Source organism: Spinacia oleracea, chromosome 4 (assembly GCF_020520425.1).
Source record: "Spinacia oleracea cultivar Varoflay chromosome 4, BTI_SOV_V1, whole genome shotgun sequence".
NCBI lineage: Eukaryota > Viridiplantae > Streptophyta > Magnoliopsida > Caryophyllales > Amaranthaceae > Spinacia > Spinacia oleracea.
Window position 1 is genome coordinate 9,163,167 of NC_079490.1, and position 26,201 is coordinate 9,189,367.

The 26,201-nt window shown below is 38.4% G+C and overlaps 1 protein-coding gene across 1 annotated transcript; it reads left to right on the plus strand.

Moving 5' to 3' along the window:
* Positions 1 to 8,627: 8,627 nt before the first annotated feature.
* LOC130471297 (uncharacterized) lies at positions 8,628 to 25,576 on the plus strand. Its single transcript, XM_056841340.1, has 10 exons — positions 8,628 to 9,912; positions 10,784 to 10,928; positions 11,033 to 11,129; positions 11,210 to 11,310; positions 11,516 to 11,679; positions 14,289 to 14,335; positions 23,541 to 23,597; positions 24,954 to 25,023; positions 25,196 to 25,345; positions 25,388 to 25,576. Exons 2-10 carry the CDS (start codon positions 10,832 to 10,834, stop codon positions 25,574 to 25,576), a joined length of 972 nt encoding a protein of 323 aa, XP_056697318.1. The 5' UTR covers positions 8,628 to 9,912; positions 10,784 to 10,831.
* The last annotated feature ends 625 nt before the right edge of the window (positions 25,577 to 26,201 follow it).

A 26,201-nucleotide genomic window follows, 5' to 3' on the forward strand; every position in this document is an offset into this window, starting at 1 on the left:
CCTTTTGAGCACGAAGAACTAGAATATTCGGACGGAGAGACGGAAAGTCTCCGATCTTTCAAGAGTAGTTCAAGTGATACATTCCATATGGCGCATGATTTGAGGAGTTATGGTGCCCCCGGGGCCTATGAGGCAAAAAGTGCCATCTCACTTCCGGCCTTGGAGGCTACCGATTTTGAGTTACGGCCCGCACTTATTGGGATGGTTCAAAGGAGCCAATTTACCGGGTCGAGACTTGAGAGTCCAAGGGAGCATCTAAAGACTTTTGTCGATTATTGCTTCACGGTGAAACACAATGGGGTAACCCAAGAATACATTCGAATGGCACTCTTCAAGTTCTCTTTGATCGGTAATGCAAGAAAGTGGCTCGATGACCTCAAGCCAAACTCATTGACCTCTTGGAATGAGGTGACGGAGGCATTCATCAACAAATATAGTAGCCCCGCACAAACTGCGGACTACCGGTCCAAGATGATGACATTCAAGGAAAGGACCGATGAAACCCTTCAAGAGTCATGGGAAAGATTTAATGAGCTTCTTCGGCAATGCCCACATCATGGCATAGAGATGGGGGTGCTTCTCCATTGCTTCTACCACGGACTTTCTAAGGCTTCTAGGACGGCCCTAGATGCGGGAGCCGGGGGGCCAATCATGAAGAAGAGCTTAGAAGAAGTTTTTGACATCATTGATGATGTGGTCCGAAATTGTGAAGATTGGAATGCTGATAGAAGAGAATGTGACAAGAAAGGAGGAAGGTACGACCTTGAGCCGATCCATGCTTTGAGCACCAAGTTTGATGCTCTCGTTACACAACTTCAAAGGTCGAATTCTATCCCTTCTTGTCCTTCTACTCCCCAATCCCCTTCTAGTGTGATGTCTTGTTCTTTGTCTTGTGATTATTGTGGTTCATTTGAGCATCCCTCTTCATATTGCTATCCCTTCGACCAACCCATGGAACAAGTTAATGCTTTTAATAATGCAAACAACCAACGGTTTGATCCTTATTCCAACACCTATAACCCCGGTTGGAGGCACAACCCAAGGTTTAGTTGGAAGGATGATCAAACCCAAGGTCAAAACCAATTTCAAAACCATGGGAATGGTCGAAATCAAGGCAACTATGAGAGTGGAAGTTCAAGCTATTATGGGGGTTCAAGGAATCAAAACTATGGCCAAAATTTTCAAAATCAAGGCCAACCTTCAAACTTCCAAAGACCACCACCACCACAAAGCTATCAAAATCAAGGGAGTTACCAAGGTCAATCCTCTTCTTCTTCTCAATTTCAAAAGCCATCTCCACCACAAAGCTTTCAAAATCCTCACTTCGGTTTTCAAAGACCACTCCTCAATGCCCCACCTCCCCAAGAGTCAAATATTGAAACAATGTTGAAAACTTTCATGACTCAAGTCAACCAAAAGTTTGATTCCATGGCCACCCATAATAAAATGCTTGAAACACAAATTGCGCAATTGTCATCCTCTAATGCTTCAAGAGTTCCCGGTTCTTTGCCTCCTCAAGGGGTAAGTCCCGGTGAGACCCATCAAGCTAATGCTATTGTGACAAGAAGTGGGAAAAACCTTGTGAATTCAACTACTAAGAGTCCAACTCAAGGAGAGAGTGAGCCCATTGATGAAAGTGAGCCTATTGTCGATACCACCATAGATGAGGAAGAGGTTGTGGTGAGTGAACCAATGGTTGTTGAAGTTCCAAAGAGAGTGGTCCCTCCCTACAAGCCCAAATTGCCTTTCCCATCTCGTTTTGCCGGAGCTAACCTTGATGATCAATTTGCAAAATTCCAAGAAGTCCTCAAGAACCTCTATGTCAACATTCCTTTTGCCGAAGCCCTTAGGCAAATGCCCACTTATGCCAAGTTTTTGAAGGAGATTCTAACCAAGAAGAGGGTTGTGGATGTGGTTGAGACTATTAGCCTACCCGAAAGTTGTAGTGCCATTATCCAAAACAAGTTGCCCACCAAATTGAAAGATCCCGAGAGTTTTTCCATCCCTTGTGCAATTGGGGAACTTGTCATAGATAAAGCCCTATGTGACTTAGGGGCAAGTGTGAGTGTAATGCCATTCTCTATTTTTCAAAGGTTGAATGTGGGAGAGTTGAAGCCTACCCAAGTGTCCCTCCAATTAGCCGACCGTTCGGTGAAGCTTCCATTGGGAAAGGTAGAGGATGTGCCTATGAGGATTGGGAAGTTGTTCATTCCCGTTGATTTTGTGGTCTTAGAAATGGAAGAGGACCCTAATGTCCCAATCATCTTAGGAAGACCTTTTCTTGCCACCGCGGGGGCAATCATAGATGTGAGAGGGGGTAGGCTATCCCTTAGTGTGGGGGATGAGAAAATTGAGTTTCAACTTAACCAAATCATAAGATGCCCCTCCCATATGGATGATTGTAAAAGAATTGATATCCTTAGTGGATGATCGCTCCCATTTCTAAAAATCCAAAATGACTAACAATTTCCCTCTTTTGAATTTTCTTTTCTTGATTTTTGTTATTTTCTTTTCTAATTTTTCTTAAAAAAAAAATAATAAAAAATATAAAAAAAAAATATTAAAAAAAAAGATAAAAAAAGGTCTTTCTTTATTACTTAATAAACGGTCAAAATGCCCAAGGACGACGCCCAAATGATGAAATCTAATGTGGTTCCCTTTTTTAGGCCTTTGTGGGAATTTGTAGGATTTGTTCTTGGAAAAATGTATGCTAGAGTTAAGGTGTTCTAGGAGTTGCTTAATCTCTATTGCTCCTTGTACCACTAAAATTAGTCTTCAACCGTCCAATTGCCATCTAGCTTGAAAAATTGTCTAATTTGCTCATCATTGAATAAAAGTAGCCCAATAAGTGGTCCCTTGAGCCCCTAAGTGTACCCTTATCCCCTCCAAAGTGAAACTCTACAAAGGACTTAGTTTTACCTTCGTGTCATTCAATAAGTGGCATCATAAGCCACAAGTGCATTCTTTTTCATCTTCTTTGTTCAAACAAAGTTTATTCTTGTAAAAATCCCATGATAAGGGAAAAAGAAAAAGCCAAAAACAGTTAAAAAGGCGTGAAAAAAGAAAAAAAAAGAGAAAAAAAAGGAAGTCTAATAAGAGGTCAATTTGTGGATGCCTCCCACGCTTAGTTTTCACTCGTTCATGTCTTGAGTAGAGGGAAGCAAAAGGGGGTCTAATCGTGCATTTGGGGGAGGTGGACCATTATTCTTGGATTCTTTTAACCAAAGTATAGCTTATGAAACCTTTTGAATAGCTAGATGTGCTCTAATGTACCAAGTAAAAGCGCTAATAGAAGTGTCCTCTAGCAATTTAGATTAGTCCTCACCTTTACTCCTAGCTTTGGCATACATTTGGAAGAAGCTTTTCCGAAAAGTCACTCGATTGTCTTAATTTGTGGACCACTTCCGTGATGGGTTAACTTGGGCATGATCGTGTAGTTTAATTTTCTTTATTTCTATTTTCATTTGAGTTATGGGTAAAACTCGAGGAAAACCCTTGCGAGATCTCACTCGCCCTCTAGAATGACTTAGGGGTTTAAAGAGCTTATTGCATGTGCTTAAATGCAATCGTGATTCCTACGACAGTGAGTTAGTGTATATTCTCATCCCCGTTTTTCCTTTTTGCTTTGTTTGAATAAAATCTCGTCTTTCCCTTGTTCTTCTCTTGTTTTGCTTGAGGGCAAGAAAAAGTCTAGCTTGGGGAATTTTGATGAGTGACATTTATGTCACTCCTAGGATAGTATTTCGTATCTTTTTATTCTTGTTTTTGTTTGTTTTCCCCCCCTTTTATGCTCATTTTAGTCCTTTTGCTCTTATATGCTAGTTGACTCGGTTTTCCCCTAATTACCGCCCTTTCGCCTTATTTTTCTTAATTTTTGTCAAGCTTTTGCTTTTCACGGGTTTGTTAATGTGTAGGGAAACAGGCTAAATTGACGGAATAGTCAATGGAAGTCAACGACATCCAAGGAAAGCTCGAAGTGGAAGGGAGGAGTAAAAAACTTAAGATGTTCGGCCGAACTTCAAAGGTGTTCGGCCGAACCAAAGCAGGACAGCCTGAAGATTTAAGCCCAAGAGTTCGGCCGAACATTCACAAAAGTTTGGCCGAACTTACCTATGTTCGGCCGAACCTCCCCTATTGTTCGACCGAACTTCGCACTCAGTAGCTCCTGTCTCTTCCCAGGTTCGGCCGAACCTGCATTATGTTCGGCCGAACTTTCCTCTTAGTTCGGCCGAACTTCATTTATGTTCGGCCGAACCTGCTGCCAGCGCTGAGCCACTTTTCGGGACTATTTAAAACATTTTAGGAGCTTTTAGAAAACCTAGTTTTTTACAAAAGTAGTTTGAAATTAATTTTAGAGAGAGAAAGGAGGAGAACTTCATTCATTGCTCATTGTATTGCTTGGGATTCTCCATAATCTTGGATTTTGAAGCTTCATTGTAAAAATTCTCAACTTTTATTTCTATTTAATGTCATTAATTTCCGAATTTTCTTATTTTGTCTCTTATTTTTCTCATTAATCAAAAACCCCAAAAATAGGCACTTTTATATTTTTCCTTCCTACTTGTTTGATTGTTTAGTTCTTCCTAATCCTTTATGATTAGACTTATTAGTTTCCTTGCTAATCTCTTGAGATTTGGTGATTTTGATTGTATTGTGGATGATGGTTTTGCCTATAGATTTGATTCCCATGATGAAACTAGCTTGAACTCTTTGGTGAGGGATTTTTGCTTTGATTATTCGGAAATGCATACTTGCATTGAATTCATCATGTTGAAATTTGTAGTCAAATCCATGAGTGAGTAGTTCTCATCTAGGGGTTTGGGTGTGTTAGGTTATGATACATATGACAATTCATAAATCATGCGGAAAAACCATAAAGCCAGGAAAGCATATTATTTACACATAATCATTTAGCATAGAATAGATGCATACATGTTGTAGCGTGCCTTCCCTAGCTGCGCCGGAACCGAACAAGAACAAGTCTTTAGGACTCCAAATGTCGTCCCTCCGTAGGTAGTCCACAGTACGTCCGGATCCGCCTCAAGTTAGACCAACTAGAATCGCCCTTAAGGTTACTAGGAATTTCGGCTAGTGTTTGCAAGTGTATGGCTGATTTTATTTCAAAAACTTACCCTTTGAATACTTTAATCGTACCCATAAATTGTGACCCTAGGCACCTATTTATAGGAGTATGGAAAAGGAATTGTAATCCTACTAGGATGTGGATTTGCTAGTTAGAACTTTATTAGGACTCTAAATAACAAAACAAATCTAATTGGATTAGGATTTTAATCTTTGCACAAATCCTAATAGGATTAGGATTTCCCGCACAAGCATTGCACAAGCCGTGCACCCGCGCAAGCCTTGCGGCCCACGACAGGCGCACAACCCACGCTGCTGTGCTGCGCGCGCGCGCGCCCTTGGCTGGGCCTGGCCTTGCGCTGGGCCTGGTCGAGGCGTGCGTTGGTGCGTGCGGCTCGCTAGGCGATGGCCTGGCTTCGTGCTGGGCCTTCGTCTAGCGGGCCTCGTCCGATGCTAATTCGTACGATACGCTTCCGATTAAATTCCCGATTCCGGAATTCATTTCCGATACGAACAATATTTAATATTTCCGATTCCGGAATTAATTTCCGTTTCGAACAAATATTTAATATTTCCGTTTCCAGAATTATTTTCCGATTCCGATAATATTTCCGATTCTGACAATATTTCAGTTTCCGGCAATATTTCCGATTCCGGCAATATTTCCATTTCCGATAATATTTTCCGATACGTACCATGTTTCCGTTTCCGGCAACATCTACGACTTGGATAATATTTATATTTTCGACACGATCCATATTTCCGTTTCCGGCAATATCATCGTTTCCGGAGTATTCATTTCTTGCTTGTGACGATCTCAGCTCCCACTGAAACCAAGATCCGTCGATTCCGAATATCCATAGATAGAGTATTTAATGCCATTAAATACTTGATCCGTTTACGTACTATTTGTGTGACCCTACGGGTTCAGTCAAGAGTAAGCTGTGGATTAATATCATTAATTCCACTTGAACTGAAGCGGCCTCTAGCTAGGCATTCAGCTCACTTGATCTCACTGAATTATTAACTTGTTAATTAATACTGAACCGCATTTATTAGACTTAACATAGAATGCATACTTGGACCAAGGGCATTATTTCCTTCAGTCTCCCACTTGTCCTTAGGGACAAGTGTGCATTTCCTAATTCCTTTGTCGCTCGATGCTTGCTCTCGAACATAAGGTAAGAGTTGTCATCCTTATTATGTCCAGAGGTGTTTCTCGGTTTCAGAGTTCAACTGATCAAATAAACAGATAATCATAGCCTATGATTCATCCGAGCACGGCCATGCATTTCACAGTTTCTAGCTCTCCGAGTGGCCTTGTACAACTTTTAAGCATCTCATCCCGATTTATGGGAGGACAATCCCAATCTTGCGATCTTGAGATTAGACTTCGTTTGATAGGTGATTACCTGAGCGTTGCCTTTATAGCCTCCTTTTACGGTGCGACGGTTGGTTAACGTCAAAGAAACCAGTTCTCAAACAAGTAATCTCAAATCACTCATGTATTGAGGATTTAGTGTCTAATAATTTTAATGAAATTTACTTATGACAGATTTTCATCTCTTACAGTAAAGTTTCATAGGTCTTGTCCGATACTAGTCTTCCCAAAGTAAGTATCTATGCAAATGATTATGACATTGCCATGTCCACATAGTTCAAGAAACAGAACTACTAGTCATCTTGCATTCTAGTCGTCTAACGTTTTCTATGCGTCCAATTTTATAGAAAACTCCGACTAGGGACCATTTTCAACTTTTGACATTCAAGTTCACTTGATAGACATTTCTTAGTCACAGGACTGGTCCTGGCAGTCCATCTTGAATATATCGTCAAATTGAAGGGACTCATCATTTAATACTAAACCAAGATTAAATGGAATATGAAAAATACATTTCATATATGATAAATGTTCAACCCCAACGTTTTACAACCATGGGCCTCAAACCCATCTTTAAAACAGTTCATGGAATTCAAAGCTATGCTTGATTTCCAGTGCTACAATGTGAGTGTTGCTTCTCACTTGTTGCATAGGTTTAGTTATCATGCTTTGCCAATCTTAATATCTTTTCATCGAATGTTCTTCGAGATATGATGAGATCTTTTGAGTGTGTTTATTTTGTGATCTATTCCTTCTAGCTACAAGAGTAGTTCTACGCATTTTGCAAAGAAGAACCATCAAGTCAGAAGACATATGATCTACCCAAGTTCAGTGAAGAACTCTTTAACATAAACAAACAACCCTGTTTTATTGCTTCTTAGGCAATAAGTACTTTTACTTCAACTGTTTAGGTTGCTAGTGATGCTTTGTTTGGATTTACTTATCCAAGCAGTTCACAGATATGTGGAAGACTTTCCAGCTGTATCTTAAAACATAGAAATTAATATTTAATTTCCCACGCAACAACTCATGGTCTCCAATCCATGTTGCCATTTCAAAACACGATGCTCTATAGCTCGTCCTTATCAATGGTTAACTCCAAAGTGTCTTGCTTGATCCTTTGCCAGTGTTTATGCGTGTAGCATCAATATTTAGCATATCTTTATTTCCTTGAATCAAGAAATATTCCTATGTACCATTTCAAGTACCATAAGTATTCTTGATCTCAATCTAGTTGATCTTCACTTAGATCAATAGAGATTGGTATATGTTCGTCATGCCTAAAGTCATACGATACGTTTTTGGCGATCCTCATATTATATCATACATGATAAATTCTTTTGCAGAATAATTCTCAATTGAATTCTATTCATGTAACTTTAGCTCATTCAATTTCAGTAGATACTGAATCCAGCTAAATTCTTTGACATATAATATAGGTTAAGAATCTCACTTAGATCCTTTGATGTTTTAACTTAGTAAATCCTTATACATAGTTCAAACATTCTTTACTTAGATTTATTCATATGGGTCGAATATCTCCAATGGAGTCTTTCGTGTTTGATTTAGTAAATTCCATTACTTAATCTAAAACAATATTATAAGATATTTGTAACCAGATCTTAATACCCAGTATGTACTAAGTTTCGCCATGGTCCGTCATTGATGAATAATTTCAAATCTAAGTCATTAGCATTTGAATGTTATTTCACAATAGAGAGATATGTGTGTGATACACATAGGACCAATTAAGTTTTTATGTACTCCCACTAAACTTCTTATATACACTAGTAGAAAAAACCCCTGTTGCAACCCCCTTGTTGCAGCGTACATGTGTTAATACGCTTCAACAACCAGTCGGTCAACGCGGGTCAAACCCTTTAAAGGGTTATTGCAGCGTACAATTTAATTGTTCCCTGCAAAAAAGTTTGTTGCAGCGTACATTTTAAAAGCCCGCTGCAATAGCTCGTTTTTGTTGCAGCGTACTTGTTAAAGCCCCCTGCAATAACCCGGGTAAAAAAAATTTCGCTGCAATATTCGTTGAAACTAATTCAAAACAAATTAAGCATCTCTCACTCTCAACTCCCTTCTTCTCCCTTAACTTTCCCTGCGTCATCCCCTCAAAACAAAACCCTTTCTCTTCTTCGGTGGTTCTAGCCTCCTCGCCAGAGGCCACCTATTAGCTTGCTCGGCCGTTGGTTCCAAGGAAAAACTTAGCTTGCTCGCGCCGGTGGTTTCAAGAAAGAAAGTTGCTCGCGTCCTATTTTCCGTCAACCTCTTCGCCGCGGCTACCTGTCCCCTCTTTTAGGTTTGCTCGATTCGTTTACCTGATTTTTGTTTTAAGAATTAGGGTTTTAAAAATCAGATCCTAAAGTGACGCGCCAAATTTAGAAGCGAGAGAGAAAGAGATTTAATGGAAAAGGGAATTGGGGAAGAAAAGGGTTTGGGTTGGCGCAGAGATGCCCATCGTCTAACTCGAATAAATGCACATGAATTCGACACCGGGAAGAAATCCAGGTACAGTTTTTATCATCATTCTGCCTTTTGATTTCGATTCCAATTTCACAACTAGGTTTTGGTATTGTAGATGTCGAGTTGCAATTTCTAATCAATTGGAATTGCGGAACTTGATTTTGGTGGATTCATACATTTAATTTTTTTTGTTTGTTTGAGTCCTATTCTTGATGTGCGGAAAAGGAAGGCGGTTCGATTGAGCAAAGATGTCGACTCCAAACGTCGCCAAATTAACAATGGGTAAAATTTTCTCTTAAGCACCTTAATTTATGCACAATTTCAGTTTTCTTTGTTGTTGTTGTTGTTGCTGCGAATTTGAACATCATTAACTGGGTTTTTCCATTAAGTAATGATAAAGTGTGAGCTACTGTATAATTGAGTTGGTTATGCTTGTGAATTTGTTTGTTTTGATTGAATTTAAAGCCTTTTATGTGGGGGGGATTGGCAAAGGAACCATGGGTCAGCTTTTAATTGGGGATTCAGTTCATAGATTCGATTGTATGGTTTGGTTAATAGAGGATCTCATTTTCATGTGTTATTTTTCCTATGCTAAGAAACTCCTGAGCAAAGATAATTACATGTTGCAACCAGTTACTGTGTAGAAAAGCAAGGAATTCTGGAAATCAAATATATAATTTTTTTTTGTAATTGGTTCCATTAGATAGTTGGATTTCATTGTTCTGCATTCTAATGCCAATCTTTTCCTCCATTTATGTGATATTTTTGTTTATTTGGTAGTCTGTGTATCATGAATGTAATCATTGTTTATTATAAGACGACTAGTAATTTGATTTCTTCCACAAGTATATTTGGTGTGGTCTTATTAGATGTGGGATTGGATAATGAAACATGAGCCGGTGGTTTCAAGAAAGAAAGTTGCTCGCGTCCTATTTTCCGTCAACCTCTTCGCCGCGGCTACCTGTCCCCTCTTTTAGGTTTGCTCGATTCGTTTACCTGATTTTTGTTTTAAGAATTAGGGTTTTTCAATTCGTTTTTAGGGTTCTTTGCGTTTGTTCAATTCTTTTTTAGGGTTTGTTCAATTCGTTTCTTCAATTCATTTTTTCAATTCGTTTTTAGGGTTCAATTCGTTTGTTCAATTCGTTTTTAGGGTTTGTTCAATTTGTTTTTACGGTTTGTTTAATTTGTTTGTTCAATTCGTTTGTCCAGTCACTGTAGCTAGGCCTAACATGGTAGGAGTATGTGAGAGACACTGACAAAATAAATCAATGTAACAATGCAACTATTTTCTATGCGCATCCTCTGCTAGATTTTCCTGTATATAGACTTAGTGAGGTAGTGTACAGTTGTTGTCACTGACTCATTGGTTTGGCTTAACTTCCCTTGCTTTATTCCAAATCATGTTTTGATGACGAGTTCTGGTCTTCCCGTTATGATTATATTTTGGCCTTCATCTCTGTTCCACATTACAAGCTTTTTGCTTAAAAGACATCCTAATTTGAAAGTGTAACAATTTTTTTCATGAAAGTACTATTCTTAGAGGTCGTACCCAGTTATTCTCATAAAGTTGTGAGATCTCGGTAGAGTCCAAGAAGTCAATGATCTCTTTGCAACTACCATTTTTCCATATGATATGTAAGGTCGGTTATTAGTTTGTTGTAGTGTAGATTCCGGGTGATAATCATTCTTGCTTGTGAGTATAATTTTTAGGTCAGCATAGCTTCTTCATCCCTGAAAATAAATCATTCGTGATAGCCTCAATCTCAAAATAGTATAATCCCCCCCCCCATTTGTATATATGTTTTAAGTTTTTAACAGAAGATTGATTAGTTAATTCGGCTTTGGTAGGCTGTCGTTCATAGAGCTAAGAACTCAAAATATTCAGCTGATGAGGATATGGAGGAGACAGATGTTAAAGATCCAAATTTAAAGCAATCTCTGGAGTCTGCTACTTCTCAGATTAGCCAGCTAGCTCTTTCTAATAGTCCTACTGGTAAATCTTCACTGAATTCTATTGTGGGATCAGATACGGCCAATGCAGGTGTAGATATTGACTTTTTGACTTTTTATGTCTGTACATTGATGATCTGCATGCAGGTGTTGCCAATCTTGCAGCTGTTTTTCTGTTCCCGCTTTTCATAAATTATTTTCAGATGGGTGTCACTGGAGCAGCCACTGCCACCGTTGTGTCTCAGTATGCACTTTCTTCCTGAAGTCTGTTAGTCGGCTTTCTTTTAACTATATTGGTAATCATGCTGCTTGTTTGTGCTCCAGATACATAGGTAGCTTCTTGATGATTTGGTTTCTTAGCAAGAGAGTAATATTATTACCTCCAAAATTTGGAGATCTGAAGTTTGGGGTCTATTTAAAATCTGGTGAGTGTCAGAGAAATGTTTATGGTTATTTTCTGTTTTTGATTCTTTATCCAACACATTGATTTTAATAACCTTCTACTTAATAATCACCATTACAAACTTCTTAAATTAGTCTGCTTAAGTGGCCATTGTTTGTACCTACTTAAAGTGTTACTCGTACATGTTTGGATTGCCGTCTGTTTCCTTATGTTTACCTTTTTTCCAGGTGGATTTCTGATTGGAAGAACTGTGGCTGTTTTGATAACTATGACGATTGGGACCTCGATGGCTGCTCGTCAAGGTCCTCTAGCTATGGCTGCTCATCAAATCTGTATGCAAGTGTGGTTGGCTGTCTCTCTTTTAACTGATGGATTGGCCGCATCTGGTCAGGTATGAGCTTTCATCTAACTAGGAGGTTCGATATCCAGGCTATAGGTTTTTCAGGCATCTAGACTACCTCTATTCTACAGTGCTTGTCCATTATGATTTATGATTATCACAAAAGTTGAAGATTGTGAATAATGTGTGGGTTTTAACCAAATAGGAAAAGCTTCTTGGATTAATAAGCATTTGTTGTTGTCCAAAGATCCTGATTTGTGAACAATAAACCAAATAGGAAAAGCTACATATTTTCTCAGAGTATTACACTTATTACATGTTTAATATGAATAGTTTTAACTTTCTAACACTCATTCCAATCTACTTATGCAAATTTAAGGCTTGTTTGGTCGTTATAGGTCATATTAGGCTAAAATGAGGCTTTTTTGCTCCCAAATATGAAATAAAGAACCTTAGGACTCATTTTAAACATATTAAATGTTTTATATGATTAGTTTTAACTTTACAAGACTTAATCCAATCTATTTATGCACATTCATGACTTCTTTGGCCGTTATAGGTCATATTTAGGCTAAAATGACATTTTCGCTCCCAACTTTGATCTAACGAACTTAAAAACTAATTTCAAACTTATTACATGATTCATATGATTATTTTTAACTTTTTAAGACTCAATCCTATCTATTATGCACATTTGAGACTTGTTTGGTCGTTATAGGTCCCAACTATGAACCAAAGAACCTAAGGACTCATTTTAAACTTACTAAATGTTTTATATGCTTATTTTTAACTTTCTAGGACTCATTCCAATCCATTTATGCACATTTAAGGCTCATTGTGTCGTTATGGGTCATATTTAGGCTAAAATGACATTTTCGCTCCCAACTTTGAACTTAAGAACCTAATGACTCATTTTAAACTTATTATATGATAAATATGCTTAGTTTTAAGTTTCTAAGACTTATTCTAATCTACTTATACCCATTTAATGCTTGTTTGATCGTTATAGGTCATATTTAGGATAAAATAAGGCATTTTCGATCCCAACTTTAAAATAAAGAACCTAAGGACTTATTTTAAACTTATTACATGTTTAATATGCTTAGTTTTAAGTTTCTAAGACTTATTCTAACTACTTATACACATTTAAGGCTTGTTTGGTCGTTATATGACATATTTAGGCTAAAATGACATTTTCGCTCCCAACTATGAACCAAAGAACCTAAGGACTCATTTTAAACTTACTAAATGTTTTATATGCTTATTTTTAACTTTCTAGGACTCATTCCAATCCATTTATGCACATTTAAGGCTCATTGTGTCGTTTTAGGTCATATTTAGGCTAAAATGACATTTTCGCTCCCAACTTTGAACTTAAGAACCTAAGGACTCATTTTTAAATTATTATATGATTAATAAGCTTAGTTTTGAGTTTCTAGGACTTATTCTAATCTACTTATACCCATTTAATGCTTGTTTGATCGTTCTAGGTCATATCTAGGCTAAAATAAGGCATTTTTGCTCCCAACTTTAAAATAAAGAACCTAAGGACTCATTTAAAACTTATTACATGTTTAATATGCATAATTTTAACGATCTAAGACTCGTTCCAATCTATTTATGCACCTATAGGCTCATTGGGTCGTTATAGGTCATATTTAGGCTAAAATGAGCATTTTCTCTCCCAAATTTGAAATAAAGAACCTAAGGACTCATTTTAAACCTTTTAAATGATTAATATACTTAGCTTTAAGTTTCCAAGACTCGTTCCAATCTATTTATGCACATTTAAGGTTCATTGGGTCGTTATAGGTCTTATTTAGGCTGGATTGACATTTTGGCTCCCAACTTTGAACTAAAGAACCTAATGACTCATTTTAAACTTTTTACATGTTTAATATGCATAGTTTTAACTTTCTAAGACTCATTCGAATCTATTAATGCACATTTAAGGCTCATTGGTTCGTTATAGGTCATATTTAGGCTAAAATGATATTTTCGCTCCCAAATTTGAACTCAAGAACCTAAGGACTTATTTTAAACTTTGTACATGATTAATATGCTTAGTTTGAAGTTTCCAAGACTTATTCCAATCTATTTATGCACATTTAAGGTTTGTTTGGTCGTTATTGGCCATATTTAGGCTAAAATGAGTATTTTCTCTCCCAAATTTGAAATAAAGAACCTAAGGACTCATTTTAAACCTTTTAAATGATTAATATACTTAGCTTTAAGTTTCCAAGACTCGTTCCAATCTATTTATGCACATTTAAGGTTCATTGGGTCGTTATAGGTCTTATTTAGGCTGGATTGACATTTTCGCTCCCAACTTTGAACTAAAGAACCTAATGACTCATTTTAAACTTTTTACATGTTTAATATGCATAGTTTTAACTTTCTAAGACTCATTCCAATCTATTTACGCACATTTAAGGCTCATTGGGTCGTTATAGGTTTTATTTAGGCTAAAATGACATTTTCGCTCCCAAATTTGAGCTACATAACCTAAGAATTCATTTTATACCTTTTACATGATTAATATGCTTAGCTTTAAGTTTCCAAGACTATTAGGACATTGTTATTAGTTGCTTGAATGTTAAAGTGTGATATTTAATTTGAATTTAATCTAATGCTTAGTTGAAATTTCTGTTTTTGTAAAGGTCTACACTCCGAGGAATGCGCCTATACTAGTGAGGAAATTGATGTGGTTAGTGAGCAACGGGCTAAGTGTTTTACCCGCAAGTATTTACTATTGGCTTGAGCGCGCTTGATCGAGGTGGTTTAGTTGTTATAGAACAATCGTTTCCATTAAAATGTATGCGTACATTGAAATTGGAACGTATATTTGAATGTAGTACGTGCACTTTGGTTTTGGGATATATATATATGTATACAAAACACCAGTTATTATTTTTTATATTTGTTCTACAGGTTGCGATATTTTATTTATTGTTGTTGACAGGTTCCTATATTTGGTGCAAGACACCCTAGGTATAGATAAATAAAACTAAAATTTTCCCGCCAAAAGCACAGCTTTGTTGCAGGGGGCATATACTTGTTCGCTGCAACAAGTGTGTAAAATTAGGCAAAAATCAAGACTTGTTGCAGCGTACAAAATGATGTACGCTGCAACAGACTGGTTTGTTGCAGCGGGCTTTTATTTGTACGCTGCAACAAACTGGTTTGTTGCAGCAGCGTACAAATAAAAGCCCGCTGCAACAAACCAGTCTGTTGCAGCGTACATCATTTTGTACGCTGCAACAAGTCTTGAATTTTGCCTAATTTTACACACTTGTTGCAGCGTACATGCAAATGTACGCTGCAAAAAAGTACTTTTCGCAGCGTACATTGTACGCTGCAACAAGTCAATACTTGTTGCAGGCCCCCCAGTTGCAGCATACGATGTACGCTGCAACAGGGGTCTAAAAGCCCGCTGCAACAAGGGTTTTTTCTACTAGTGATATCTATAAGAATCATGTATATTTTATGAAACTAAAATACTTATTAGCTTCACTAAAATACATTTCTAATTCCCAATTGCTTGCTTAAATCTGTACTTAGATTTCATAAGCTAGCTTTCTTTTTCAAGCATTTATTTGGATCCACAAATCCTATGACATACCATGCATGTACATAGTTTATTCCAACATTTTATTGAGGAATTGTTTTGTCATCCAATTGCCATATGTACCAATATGCGATCATTGCTTGATTTATAGACTTGAGCATTACGATTATGCATGAGGTTTCAACACAATCCACGCCGTGAATTTGCTTGTAACCTTTAGAAACTAATCTAGCTTTGTGTGTGAACACAATTTCATGTTTGATGGTTTTTATCCTTAAAACAAACTTGCAACCAATAGGTGTGAAACTATTCTTGCAAATCAAAAAAATTTCAATTTTGTCATCAAAACATTGAGTATGTTTTATGGCCTCTAACCATTTAAAATATTTGAGTCTATATATGGCCTCTAACTATTTTAGGGAATCTGGGTTTCGTCATAGCTTTCTTACAGGTCACAAACTCATTAATCTACATGATAATAGTTTGACTGCAAGTTGTAGGTTTCTTCACTATCTAATAGAAGAATTGCATAGTTTCAGTGACCTGAACTCCATGTTTCTTCACTATCTAATAGAAGAATCTCATAGTTTCAGTGATTTGAACTCTATGCCTACTTGGGTATAGAACATCAAACAATAGAATATCAATAGCCATTTGAAAGTCCTTTGAATATTCTGTTCTCCTTGAAGCACTTGTAAAGTCTTCTAAGAGATGTCTATTCTTTAAAGCCACTTATAAAGTCCTTAAAGAATAAGTTCGGATTTTCTGAAGCACTTCGAAAATCCTCCGGAATGTCCGTTTATGTTTGTTGTTCGCCTCGAAAACTTTCGAGGTATATTTTCTCCCACTTGTCATTTTGGAAACGAATCTCCAAAAGGACATTATTTCGAGCAAACAAACATTATGTTCTCAAAAATTTGTGGTAGAAACAATACCCTTGTGTCTCATTTGAATAAATAACAATGAAACGTATATCTATACTTGGGCCTTAGTTTGTCGAATGACAAACACTAAGCTCCCACTGAGTTTAGCAACTCTCTAGATATATATTATGAAAAGATATTATGAAATTACTTTTCAATAGCTTTGACGAATTTGGTTTAGTTTGCTGGTAGTTGAGCATTTTGTTTTAGAAATTATAGGAAAAGTCTTTATGATTCATCATTGATCGAATCAAGTACTAATTGACTTCGATCATTCTAACTTAGATATGCCATATCTTATGGAGCTAGATCGTGAAATTGCAACACACAATCATTGATGATCATTTTTGGTCTCAAGTAATCATCAACATGATCTAACCTAGATCTTTATGATTTCTTGCCAAGTGGTTTTTATACTTCTGAATCTTTGAACTAGCCAAACAGATTCAAACTTATATCACATTGAGTAAATAAACCTATATTCACTTAAATCCATGTGAAATAATAAAGTCATAAAATCTTTCTTTAGCTTTGAAATCTATTGTCTAGGCGTTCTAACAATAGTTCATATGTTTTGTTACTTTCAACAAGTAAGACTAGCTCGTCTTGAATGATCTAGAAATCAATCAACTTTCAAAATTCCATCAAAATAGAACTTTTGAATGTTAACTTGTTGATATGGAAGTAACAATGCCAAAGATTAGTGGAACTCAAATCAAGGGGTTGATTTGAACCTAGTAAAGTTTTTATTGTTAAAGAGTTGTTTGTTTTTAATCAAGCATATTGACTCAACCTGTAAATGACCATTCAAATAAACAAACAAACAAGCATTGTTTTTGTTCTTCTGAATGTGAGTCTTTCTGTGTTTGAAGCAGAAATTTAGGTATGCTGATTATGGAACAAAATAGCCATTAAGTTCCAGCCTTTGAAAGGACTTAAAACAAACTAGATGACCCTACAATTAATGTAGCAATGCCATGCTTCATTTCCCACTTGTAGGCCATTAGTGTAGCCTAACTTCCATTGTTTGAGTTATTACCGAAGTAAGAACCTCAAGCGGTATATGATACCAAGGAAGTTTGATTGCCAGGTCACTTCTCTTTAAACATTAACTTTTAGGTAGAAACGGAATTGTAAGTTCCTTTCACTTGTTCCTTGTTTTCCTATTTCTTGTACCCTTTCTTATAGCCTTAAGAATTGAATTCTTTAGTGTTGACTTTTATACTTTGTTTAGACATGTCCAATGTCACTACAACAAAGTTCTTACCATTTAATTTATGTTGAATATTCTACTTCAACTAGATGATCTTACCAGAAGCTTCTAAAGTTCTCTAAGCATCTATCTATTCGAATGTCTAGGGACTAGACTCATTCGAGAATTAAATGGACAAAGATATTAGGTTGTTAACCATTGGTAAAGCTGAGCGTTTAAACTCAATGCTTTATGATCTCAAAACTACATTGTATTTTGAATTCACAAGCACCAATCGGTTTGCCATTCGACTTTGATATTCGAAAACAACCATAAAAGTCGCTAAAAGAAACGTACATTTAAATTTCTCATTTTCTCTCATTTCTGTGAATCGTTCTTGGATTCACTACCAATCGAGGAAATTTACTGTTACCTTTCTAAAAGGATTTACTGCAGTGCAAGATATTTAATTATAAACAATAATTAAAACATACATTGAAGCATGCAAAGTCTAAACATTTATCATGAATAATAACTTGAAATTAAAGCAATCATGCAATTCAAACAAGTTATTAGCATTTTATTCGAATTTATTGTTCCGGCAGGTGTGAATAAAATGATTCCAAGATCCTAAAATCATTGAAGAATTAAGCACAGTTTGTCGACTTAATCCTAAAACATCTTAGGTAAGCAAAAACCATTTGCTAATAGTCTAGAAACTACTATTGGTTGATAGGTACGTCAAAGAACTTATTAGGTAAACCTATCGATTTTGCCACGACATAAAAGGACTCCTTACTTATATCGTTGAGTTTCACCAAAACTAACATGTACTCACAATTATTTGTGTACCTTGCCCCTTTAGGACCAATAAGTAACACCTCGCTAAGCGAAAACTATTACTAGATTGATGTAAAGGATATCCAAGCAAGTGTATATTTTGGCATGGCACCTTTTAACTCAATTTTTTTAAGTTTGGAACTTAAGGCTCTTACTATCTTGGTTAGATTTTAAGTAAACTAAAATCCTTAATCATGCAACATAATCAAGCTTTGATCTCATGCATATTTAAGACATATTTAAAAGCACTAAATAACTTAAAACATGCATAAGATAAATGTGATCTAGTATGGCCCGACTTCATCTTGAAGCTTCAACTTCAAAGTCCGTCTTGAAAATCTCCGTGGGAGGCACCATTTTCTTCAAATAGGATAAGCTATAATTAAAACTAATTACAACTATTTGATGGTACGCAGACCATATTTGAATTGAAAAACAATTTTGGTACTTTAGACCAATTACATTCAAATTAATGGTACGCAGACCATATTTTCTATCCTATTTGGGCCATACTAGTCACTTCATAACCTGCAAAACAGTACATATACAATATATACCATTCACCCATTCATTATCATGAATAGCCCACATAGCTGGTTAGTAAAACACATTATGCATCACATAAACATTTGCAGCAATTAATCAAGGGCACCAATAATCTACAAATTATTCAGTCCTTATTAATTCTATTCAAGTTGCTTTAACCTTAAGGATTTGTAGACCTAATCAAGAGTTTATGACTAAAAGGGCTCCCACTTAAACCAATAAATTCATATGCTTTACTAATTTTAAACATAAAAATGTATTTCTAGTCTAACCGGAAACATACAAATTCAATTAAAATTTAAAGCTCATATAAATTTATAATTGAATCCACAAATTTAATTTATTTTTCAGTCGTATTTAAATTAATTCATGATTTTAATTTTAGTAAAATAATTAGAATAAATAAAATTTATTATAATTACAATATTCAAAATTAAAATCCAAGAAAATAATTTAAATTATTAATTTTAAAATTAATTAAAATTACGTAAACTGAAAATTTCAAATTAAAATTTCAAAACGATCTAATCGCAACGCAACTATCCCACGCAACGCACGCCCATGGGCCACACGCACACAGCCATCGCTGGCCATGTGCGCACAGCCCATGCGCTGCGTCGCATCGCTGCTGCTCACCATCGCAAGGCATCAATCGAACACGCGAGCTGGTGCTCATTGCGCGCGCCAGCGCTCGATGCACGCGAGCCATCGCTCGCTGCGCGCCCCAGCGCTCGATTCATGCGAGCCATCGCTCGCTGCGCTCGCTTACCAGCGCTCGATCCATGCGAGCCATCGCTCGCTGTGCGCTTGCCTTTCTCGCACGCAAGCTTGCGCTCATCGCACGAGGCAGTGGCATGCGAGCTGGCGCTCGCTGCGCGCGAGCGATCGATGCTGGGCGTAGCGCTCGTGGCACGCGAGCTTGCGCTCGCTGCGCGCGAGGCTCCGCACGCTTGCGCGAGGCAGTGCGCGTTGTGGCGCAGCTCGCTTGCTGCCCACACGCGACTGCTCGTGCCTTGCTTTCGCCCTTGCCCATGCGCCCATTGCACACAGCCCACGACACAAGGCAGGGCTGCTGCCTTGTGCTCGTGCACCATGCCCTTGTTCGCTGCATTCGTACCGCATGGGCGACGAGCTCCCTTGCTCGTCGTCGCATGCCCGCACTATACAACACCCCTTAAGGGTAACACGTAGCGTCCATTGCTTTGTGCGTGCAAGTTATATGAGCGAATCGCATAAAAATTAAAAATTTATATTCAAAATTAATGACAAATTAATAAATAATATTAATTTCATAATTTGAGGGCGAAAAATCGAAAATTTATTAATTTATTGATTTCCGATTATCATGGATTCAAGTCTAGGTCATAAAAATTTAAAATTTAACATAAATTTACAATTTTTATGGTGGTTTTTAATCATAGGTATCTAATTAAATTATAACTAATTATGAAAATCAAATTAATTCTAAATTATTCCAATTTTCAACAAATTAATCATAATTACAAATTAGATTGCATAATTAACAAGGCTAGGCATTCAAACTTGTTAAACATATGCAGTAGGTCAATAAAAAATTCAAGATTTAACAACAAGAATCGCAAATATTTAATTTAACATCTTAAATTTACGAAATTTTACGTTCGAAAAACTAAAACCTCCGAAAAGTCATAGTTAAGCTTCGAATTTGAGAATTCTGGTTTCGGCCGAAAAATATTATTTTTGTCAAAATTTTAGAATGCCATTTACATGCGGAATTGACACAAAAATCACTCGATTTGGATGAGTAACGAAGAAACTGCCGAAAAACTGCGTACGTATAATTAAATAAACGCAATTTGCAATTAATTAACAATTACGAAAATTAATCACCCCTTTTAATTCTTGCAAATTTGTAATATTTAACCATGTTCATGCAATTTAGATTATGAAAATAATAAGAGGCTCGTGATACCACTGTTAGGTTATGATACATATGACAATTCATAAATCATGCGGAAAAACCATAAAGCCAGGAAAGCATATTATTTACACATAATCATTTAGTATAGAATAGATGCATACATGTTGTAGCGTGCCTTCCCTAGCTGCGCCAGAACCGAACAAGAACAAGTCTTTAGTACTCCAAATGTCGTCCCTCCGTAGATAGTCCACAGTACGTCCGGATCCGCCTCAAGTTAGACCAACTAGAATCGCCCTTAAGGTTACTAGGAATTTCGGCTAGTGTTTGCAAGTGTATGGCTGATTTTATTTCAAAAACTTACCCTTTGAATACTTCAATCGTACCCATAAATTGTGACCCTAGGCACCTATTTATAGGAGTATGGAAAAGGAATTGTAATCCTACTAGGATGTGGATTTGCTAGTTAGAACTTTATTAGGACTCTAAATAACAAAACAAATCTAATTGGATTAGGATTTTAATCTTTGCACAAATCCTAATAGGATTAGGATTTCCCGCACAAGCATTGCACAAGCCGTGCACCCACGCAAGCCTTGCAACCCACAACAGGCGCACAGCCCACGCTGCTGTGCTGCGCGCGCGCGCCCTTGGCTGGGCCTGACCTTGCGCTGGGCCTGGTCGAGGCGTGGGTTGGTGCGTGCGGCTCGCTGGGCGATGGCCTGGCTTCTTGCTGGGCCTTCGTCCAGCGGGCCTCGTCCGATGCTAATTCGTACGATACGCTTCCGATTAAATTCCCGATTCCGGAATTCATTTCCGATACGAACAATATTTAATATTTCCGATTTCCGAATTAATTTCCGTTTCGAACAAATATTTAATATTTCCGTTTCCGGAATTATTTTCCGATTCCGATAATATTTCCGATTCTGACAATATTTCCGTTTCCGGCAATATTTCCGATTCCGGCAATATTTCCATTTCCGATAATATTTTCCGATACGTACTATGTTTCCGTTTCCGGCAACATCTACGACTTGGATAATATTTATATTTCCGATACGATCCATATTTCCGTTTCTGGCAATATCATCGTTTCCGGAGTATTCATTTCTTGCTTGTGACGATCTCAGCTCCCACTGAAACCAAGATCCGTCGATTCCGAATATCCCTAGATAGAGTATTTAATGCCATTAAATACTTGATCCATTTACGTACTATTTGTGTGACCCTACGGGTTCAGTCAAGAGTAAGCTGTGGATTAATATCATTAATTCCACTTGAACTGAAGCGGCCTCTAGCTAGGCATTCAGCTCACTTGATCTCACTGAATTATTAACTTGTTAATTAATACTGAACCGCATTTATTAGACTTAACATAGAATGCATACTTGGACCAAGGGCATTATTTCCTTCAGGGTGTAGCCTAGGGTTTTCATGTGTGGGGTTTTAAGGTAGGATTTGCTAGTTTTGCAATTAAATGCATAAGTTGGGGGGTCCTCGTTGCTTGCTTGGTTAGACGTAACTTTGCTTGGTCAATGAAACGCGATGCATTGATTTGGCAAGGGATTGTAAGTCATTGCATTGTATGATTTCGATCGGATTTATTTTGCTTAGTTCTTAAGCTTTGGGTTGATTGCGGAAGCATGATTCGTTGCTTGAGGATTTTAAAGATCGATTCCCCTTTCAATTTGTCTTTGCAAGTTTAGTTAATCCCAAAATCCTTATTTCCCCCCATTGCATGTATCCCTTGGTGAATCCCAATCCCCTAGTGTTTTTTTAATCCTTGTTTAACATTTTAATCGCTTAGTTTGAATCTTCTTTCTTTTTCAAAAACCAATCCCTTTTCGAATTAGCTTATGTTAGCATTTCTAGCTACGGAACTCGCAATTCCCTGTGGATATCGACCCTTTGCTTGCCAATCTACTTGATTCTTGTGGTTAGTTTAGGTATTTAAGTTGGTTTAGGTGTAAGACTAGTAACGACCTAGTTTTTCCCTTTATCAGGAGCTGAGATCGTCAAAGGCAAGAAATGAATACTCCGGAAACGATGATATTGCCGGAAACGGAAATATGGATCGTATCGGAATTATAAATATTATCCAAGTCGTAGATGTTGCCGGAAACGGAAACATGGTACGTATCGGAAAATATTAATGGAAATGGAAGTATTGCCGGAATCGGAAATGTTGTGGGATCTTTTACGGTGCTGACGTGGCACGCGTTCCTCGGAGGTATCAAGTATGACCTGGCACGAACTTTTGGCAACCTGCAAAACAAGAATATTCCTGTAGGAATATTCCCTCCGGTGCTTAAGTAAGTATAAGCTAGAGAGATAAGTAATTTGTAGAGAGAAGGCAGAGCAAAGATAATTTTAGGTTGGTGGGAATGAATTCTTTTTACCTAGGGATCTGCACTATTTATAGTGCTAGGGTTTCTCGGGAACTGGTCCTGCATGATTGGGTGTTATGCAAGATCAGGACATGTGTCCTGATAAGCTTTTTGGAGGCTTGGTTTAGACCAAGTGGGCCTTTTAAGCGTTTGGGCCTTATTCCTTGGGGAATATCAGAATGGGCTCCTTCTTGAGTAGGTGGATCCCACGACCCACTGATGGACCTTGGCCCTGTGAAGTTTAGATTTGCCCGCTAGTGGGCCTTTGGGCCTGCTTTCTGGGCTTTAATGGTACAGCCAAGTGGCATTCTTTTAGGCCACATCATTTGCCCCTCAAGGAGGATGCCCCTTGTCCTTGTGGGGTAGGCTGCTTGATCGGAGGGAGTGCCACGTGTGGGGGCTTTTCAGAGCTTAGATTTTCCTTTAAAAGCTTCAGTACTTCTTTCATTTTTCTTTTGGTACTTCAGAGCAATTTTCTTAGAGAGAGAAAGCAAATTTCGTTCTTCCAAAGATCTGCTTGTGTTTGCGCTTGAGTGTTCTTGGATTCGTTGTCCAGTGTTCTTGAGGATTTAGAGGATTTGTCAAGACTTCTCATCGGTTTGATCACTTTCTGGTAAGTTCTCTATCAAAACTTTGTTTTCTGTATGCTTATGGGCCCTCTCTTTTTATTGTTTATAGTGTTCTGTGGAGGCGTCTTGGGGGTTATGACGCCCATCTCTTTCTTTATTTTGCTAAAGTCAGACGTCCTGTCCCTTATGCAGGACGACATGGCTCGAATTAGACAAACATCCAACGTGCGTGCATGGGCTGCACCGCGAGAGGGGGGCGATATGGTTCCTTTTTCGAACCCGTCCCAAGGAAGTAGGAGTGGAGTCCGTTCCTCCCGTAATACAGGAGACGGGGCCATAAGAACGGCATATCCTCTTAGAAGGAGGAAGAATGTGGCTTGCCGTCCCAGCGTTCCACGCGAGGATTTTGAAGATGACTCCTCTAGCTCTTCAGACGAGGAGTTTGCAAAAAACCTTCCTCCTATGGTACGGGGGAATGAGGACGTCAATCTATTTCCTTCCGATATCTTTCCCAGCATGAAATGGCTTAGGTACCTGAGGGAGCAGGGACGTGACTTTGAGCGTTTTCTGCTTCTGCCCCCAGGTTTTAGTCTTAGGAGCCCTCGACCCCATTACTCCGTGGACCAACTCTCCCAAGGAGAGGTAGCTGTTCATACTGCCGCTTTTAGATTGGGTCTTAGATTTCCTTTGCATCCCTTTGTGATGGACGTTTTGGAGGGGTATGACATTGGCCTTGCTCAATTGACGCCTAACTCCTGGGCAAACGTTTTTGGTTTTATTGCCAAGTGTGCTTTGAGTGGCATCACCCCTTCCTTTCCTGCTTTCCTTCGTCTCGTAGTCATTGCCCCTTCTTCTCGTTCTCCCCAGGGGTGGTTCACCCTTTACAGCCGCCGGGGATATAAGACGGTGGTGGGTAAGACTTCTAGTTGGGTTTGGTGGAGGAAGAAGTGGTCTATTGTTCGAATGAAAGACCTCTCTCTTTCTAGACGTCTTTCTAGGTGGAACCGTCGACCCCGCTATTTGTCTAAAGCTGACGCCTACCCTCGCCTTTCGTCCAGAGAGTGGGGACTAGTGAAGCCCCTGTTCCAGGCCGAGATGTATCGGCTGTCGTCAAAGAGCCATGCATGGGTGCCTAATGCTTGGCTTCCCCATGTCGGCCAGTTCACCAATATAGTCTTTCTTTCGGCCGTTGGTCTTTGTTCCTATTTGAGTAGAGGTAGTTTCCCATATATATATATATATATATATGTATATATATATATATATATATATATATATATATTATACATATATATATATATATATATATATATATATATATATATATATATACATATATATATGTATATATATATATATGTGTATATATATATATATTTTACTAACCCTTGGCTTTGTAGGTTCTGCCATGGATCTCCTATCCTCCGAAGACAAGGGCGTAGTGGACGTACCCGCTTGGCTGTCCGAAGTGTACACTGAGGACATTCTCAAGGCCGTGGAGGCCAAGAAAAAGGACACTTCCAAGAAGTCCAGCGAGGGTGCCTCTGGTGACGTCGCCAAGGTAATTTTTGTTTATTATTTTATGTTTTTGCCTCTGTTCTTTTCTGATCATGATTTGGTCGCTGACTTCCTACATCTTTAGGAACCCACTTTGCCAGCTACGAAGAAGCGTCCTGCATCTTCGACGGAGGCTCCTAAGCCAAAACGGCATTTCTTTAAGAAGATGGGTACGGTCGATGCTGCCGCAAAGCCGTCGGTACCAAAACCGTCCACTCCCCCCGCTGAGGGAGAGGTTCTTCCTACCCAGACGTTCATTCCTCCTCTTGAGCAATAGGAGGTCCCTCCCCAGGTGGACACCAAAAGGGATTTCTCTGCCGGAGTAGTTGCCAACGAAGTAGCAGCCGAACAGGCTGAGGCTGCTGACGCCACCACCTCGTCCAAGGAGGACAAGGGTAAAGGCAAGGAAGTTGAGGCTCCTACTGATAATGCCTCCACTTCTCCTGCAGCTTCGCCAATTGGTTAGTGTTTCTGTACTTTAAATCCGTCGTGTCAAGTCGGTATTTGCATGATGTTTGATAATCTTGGCGTTTGGTTCAGTTGAGATGTTCAAGCGGATGCGACGGGCCGAGGTGGCGAGCATCCCCCCTTCTGAGGGTTTTAGCTCAGAGGAGAAGGATAAGATCCTTGCGGACGTGTATGCGGCCATCCCTGAGGAATATGTGAGGTCACTCCCCGGGATTGACTTGGGATTCTTTGGGTCCATTTTGTCCCTCGTCCTTGATGTAAGACTTACTCCTGGATCTCTGTATTTATGATTATATATGTACTTTTTTTTTTAAACTCTATTTTGTCTTCGGGAGCTTTTCATTCGCTGTGCCGAGAGTAGGAACTATCGCTTTGATATGCATAATGAGATGCTCAAGCACAAGGACCAGATCGAGAATCATGAGCAGTATGCTGAGAAGACGGCCAGATTGATCAACCTGGACGCGGACAAGAAGATCAAATCCAAGACTGAAGCTCTGAGGAAGGCCGAGGAGGACGCCGAGAAGTATAAAGAGAAGTTGCTGGAACATGAGGAGCGGCTGGCCGTGCTGAGAAAGGATTACTCTTCCATCTCGGAGCGGGTGACTAATTTCTCTTCCAAG

Bases quoted from the DNA above. Each gene is read 5' to 3' on its own strand.
- LOC130471297 (XM_056841340.1), top strand. From the start codon at position 10,832: ATGGAGGAGACAGATGTTAAAGATCCAAATTTAAAGCAATCTCTGGAG. The intron at 23,598-24,953 runs GTAAGTTCTCTA...TTGGCTTTGTAG, and splicing joins ATCGGTTTGATCACTTTCTG to GTTCTGCCATGGATCTCCTA. The intron at 25,346-25,387 runs GTTCTTCCTACC...CTTGAGCAATAG, and splicing joins CTCCCCCCGCTGAGGGAGAG to GAGGTCCCTCCCCAGGTGGA.